At 35.3% G+C, this 4895-nt stretch overlaps 1 protein-coding gene across 1 annotated transcript; it reads right to left on the bottom strand.

Moving 5' to 3' along the window:
* Positions 341 to 1869, bottom strand: LOC109948835. Its single transcript, XM_020562526.1, has 2 exons — positions 1688 to 1869; positions 341 to 803 (listed from the first exon to the last, which is right to left on the bottom strand). Exons 1-2 carry the CDS (start codon positions 1806 to 1808, stop codon positions 586 to 588), a joined length of 339 nt encoding a protein of 112 aa, XP_020418115.1. The 5' UTR covers positions 1809 to 1869; the 3' UTR covers positions 341 to 585.

Here is a 4895-nt window from a genome sequence, read left to right as displayed (position 1 = left end):
AGCTATGGCATCAGGCATCTAGAGTTATTAAAATTGTATAAGGACTTCATTGTTATTCATTTTGCACAAGTCCAGTGTTTCACGTAGAGCCAAAGAAAGTCGAGCGGGTCCTTTTATTTTCTGTCAAGTGGGTCCATTTGGCTGAGATGAATTCCAGGATTTCTTACCCAAGTATTTAGCCTGAGAGTCGTTATTACTTATTTTTATATTGTAAAGAAAATGAGTCGAAATTACTTATTTTTAATACATTATGATATGAAAGGGCTTGCTCGAATTAATTTTAAAACTTCCATCAACATATAGTTACTCTTAATGGAGATTTTCATTGATACACAAATTATGGAAAAAGAAATTGCTAGCTAGGATAGATTTCCAACGTATATATAAAGATAGAAAGCCACATATCTTAGACACAGTATGATATGAGTACTAGTTACAAAGATAAACCTTAAAATCCTAATTATTTATGATCGAGGGTTTTATTAACAACTCAACCAATACATTACATTAACCTTTATTGACAAAACAAGCTCTTAATTATTACCACATAGTACCTGCAATATCCACTGAAAAAGGATTATTTATTTAATTCCCAGTTTCTGTCTCAGCAACACCAAGTCCTGGTTTTTCATGGTGCTCTTGGCTGTGCCTATACTCTCCCGGGGCGGGGGCCCGCGAGGGCCGGTGACATCCTCTACCATACGGATTCCTGCATGGCGGGGGCGGGGGCGGGTTACATCCTCTAATATACGGATTATTGCATAGCGTACCTGGTCGGCCTTTAAAGGGATAAGGTTTCCCCCCTGAAAGAAAAGTAATCTATATAAGTCTAAAAATGTATATCACTTTGACGGTGCATAGATCGGTTTGTATTTTGTACGGAGCAAAGCCATGCAAACAGCAGCCTAGTAAAATGAACTTAACATCGAGAAGATCTTGAGAGATTAAGAAATTTCATATGATTTTGTTAAAAAAAATATAATAATAATAAAATTATTGAGACTATTAATTCACATAAAGGTAGAAATTAGAATAGAGCCACAGTTGAGTCTAGTCTAGGAGGGTAAAAATGGGTGAGTGAAGATTAAGGGTTTGCTAATTACTATGTTGCCCTTAATTTTTAAATTTAATATTCAAATTGTTTTATCTAGACTAGGGACATAATTCACATTTATACTCAAACCTACAAAGATAGTTCTCTTAAAAAATGCCATAGATGCCAATAAGTACTTAGTCTAATAGTACATATGTTCTCACTGTTAAAATATGCATCTCAAATTCGAATCCCTTCTCCTTTCGAATCAAAAGAAATGACATAGATACATATGTAATGTATATATTTCTATGATTTGAATGGTAAAGTTTGTGGGTTGAAAATGTGTTGAAATATTCATTTTTTAGGTCCTTTTCTTAAATCATCCCTACGAATGATCAACAAATTTAATTAATGACATAGTTTATCTTTAAGTTCATTTTAATGTTTGCCGAAATTTTTTAGTTTATTTTTGTGATTAATGATTTGACTGATTATTTGTAAGGATAATACAACACCCACGAAGAAAATAATGAGTTGAGTTACATGAGTAGAGGTCATAAATATGAACATCCACATATACCATTTTCACAGATCGGTGGAATAAAAAAATATAAACATACATCTGAGTTAAAAATCAAATTAGAAACTCACTAATAGGAATTGCTGGCTTAGTAATTTCCGCTAGCTCACGAGCTGAGACCTCAGAGGAGATGAGGATCACAAGAGCAAACATAAAGCCAAGAAGAAGAAAAGTCTTGGAGGATGATGCCATGTTTTTCTTAACAACACAATTAAGGTGAAGACAAGATTGTTGTGTGAACTTAATGTGGCTTGGCCTCAACCAATTTATAGACCCTTGAGGATAGAGTGGGGTGGTGGGGGAACAGAGGGAGAGATAAGAATTTCTGTGGACATCGTTGAACTGAAGACGTATACGCCTAAAGGAGAGTAATACTTGAAACCTAGTTGATCACATTTTGTGGACTTAATTTGACAAAAAAACACTCAAATATACAAATAAATCACCAGTTCAAAATTTCATATTTATTTTGTTTAAAATTAATTGAAGGGAAGTACTATTCTCTTGATATTTTCCTACAAAAGCCAAGAGAACTCTGGGGAAGCAATGCGCTGGTTGCTGCTTCTGTCTACGTCCATCAATTTCCTTCCAGTATGGCTTCAAGTAACGCACAAGGCAAGATATGTGACTCCAAAGACTTTCAAGTCTTCGTATGAAAAGTCAGGTTGTCCACACATGTCCGGACGTTGATGTCTTCTTTTTTGCTTTTCCAATTTTTTGGGTCTACAAAAGATTTACTTTGAAGTCTTTGCATGCCCCTTCATATTTCGCTTACTCGTGGACGAACGTTCATTTCTTTTTTGTCCTTCATTCTTTTTCCACAAACGTTGATGGTTTGTCTCCTTTTGTAAATCGTTTAACGAACAGAGAAGAAAATCAAGTCTACACAGATATCTTGAGTAAATAAGTTTCAAATGTCTTTGTATGCCTTTTGGTTTTATGAATGAACTCTTGTTCTCAAAAACTTTCATATACAAATATATATAGACATATACAATATATACAGATTTTCTTCTATGCGAAGGTTCACACGTTATCACCATATAGACGACATATATTTTTTACTACCTCTCCTAGCTTTCCTCCATGTTTACAATGGCGTTCGCATAGTAATAATGTCTAGATATATAAGCTAACAAAATTATTTTTTAATCTTATATTTATTCAAGATTGATTCACTTTCATATAATTCTTGGCTCTGGCCACAATATAGATTACTCATATCTTTGAGTGTTTTAAAAAAGACTATTATATCACTTATTTATTTGGCAAAGAAAATAATTTAAAACTCCTGCTCTTTTCGCAGGTGAATTTTCGTTATTTAGTAAAACCATGACCAGGCCTTAACGCTTCATTTTTATGCTATGTGTATGTTTTCCTAAGTTGTAGCATGAAGTCGCTTCATTGCATGTGGTCTTGGGTGTGGTCGTGGGTTGTTAGGTTCTGGTTAACTAAATTTTTAGTTTTTCTTGACAAACATGTAAATTTGATTGTAATTTTTTATGCACTTAATCAAGCTTAAGAAGCTAGACTAATCTAGGATAGCGCTAAGCTAGACTAATTTGATTGTAATTTTTTGTTGGTGCATCAGCTTGTCGTTAGTTAAATTGTACCTTCTCAAGGTAGTTACATCCCAATTGTTCTTGTTTCTTCTCCTTAATTATCTTGTTTCCAAAATTAAATCCATAAAAGGCCAAATGCAGAGAGATAGAAATTTGGTAAACCTCAGATACATAATGCTCATTACTTTACATGAGTCCTCCAGCAATAGGAGATGGATACACAAGAGTACAACGTGGATAAATGCACTCAGGTAAACGACCCTAGCTAGAACTCTAATAAGGAAACCCAAAGAACCCAGGCAAGCAAAGACATAGTAGAAACAAATCCATGAGGCCAACAAAAAGCTTGCAGAAATATACAGAAGATATTAACATGAAAAAAGATCACCAAGGGGGCCTAGAAGACCATCTCTTGAAAGTAGAAGCACCATAGAGGGAGGAAGCTGGGAAGCCCATTGCATCTCTTGAAAGCAGAAGCAACCTAATTTGGAATACAATGCATGTATGATTAAATAATTCCACTTTATAGGCTGCTCTACTTTTCAAATATGTGTGTGTTTATATTCTCCCGCCTGGTTTCAAATTTCATAGTCAAGGTAATAGGAACCAGCGGGAAAATATGGCCCTTATTTTGGGACCTATGTTGCCAAGTACTTCTGTCATCAAAGCCCTTTGGGATTGGGACTACCCTAAAAGTCAGCAACTAATTTAAGCCAGAAGAAGCTCCGAGTCCAGGGAAGCCAAGCTGAATTGGGTTATTTGTAGGGAAATTGGCTGCTTTAATCTTGGTTCACCTAATTTATTCACTACTATCCTTATTTTGAAACTCAATCACAAATGCCCTTTATAAAAACTCCCTATTGACAGCCTATCGCCCATCCTTCACTTAGTTTTTTTTTCTTTTGAGTTATTGCTCTCTGAAATACTCTCATCTCTCTAGTCTCTTTCTCTTCCTCTTCTTCCTTCTGCCCCTCTTTCACTTTTATTTAGTCGTTCTAAGCTCTCCCAAATCCTCTTTCACAATTTCTCAGTCTCACTCTCTCAGCCCTTCTCTCCTCTCTTCTCTCTTTCACTCGCACCCACATCTGCAACAATGACCTCACCCTTTCCACCTCCATCTCTCACTCTCTGTCACCTCTTTTGACCTCCATGCACGGCGTCTCAGGTAGCCAGATAGGCTTTTCTCCTTCACATTTGGGTTTTCTTCTCCTTGTTTCAATTTCATATATGGGTTTGGATTTTTGGTGCTTGATGTGAGTTCAAGTCCCTTCAAGTCAAATTTGAGTGAGGTAGTACAGAAATTTGATGAAACATAATTGTGGGTTTAATTTAAAATTTTACTCTCTGGGTTTACAATTAATATTTTCAACTTGTGTAGAGAATGTTATTTCAGTGGGATTATACAAGAACTTTCTGAGGAATATTATGCTTGAAGCTTGTTTATAAAATTTTGGGATTGTGCAACAAATTTTTCGCAGTTTGTCTTGGGATTGTGTAACAAATTTTGGGTTTTTCGGTGAGGTTTGACTCTCAGCTCCTCTTCTCTTAGTTATCTCTTCCAACTCGCAGCTGATTATTTTTGGGTTTTTTGGTGAGGTCTGCATTAAACATGCGATATGCATACAATAAACAGGCAATACACATCAATAAACAAGCAATACACATGCAATAAACACGCAATAAACATGTATTATATAATATACATGCAATAAACATG

Source organism: Prunus persica, chromosome G4, assembly GCF_000346465.2.
Source record: "Prunus persica cultivar Lovell chromosome G4, Prunus_persica_NCBIv2, whole genome shotgun sequence".
NCBI classification, from domain to species: Eukaryota; Viridiplantae; Streptophyta; class Magnoliopsida; order Rosales; family Rosaceae; genus Prunus; species Prunus persica.
The sequence above is the reverse complement of the archived record's forward strand: the minus strand, read 5'-3'. Positions and strand labels throughout refer to the sequence as shown.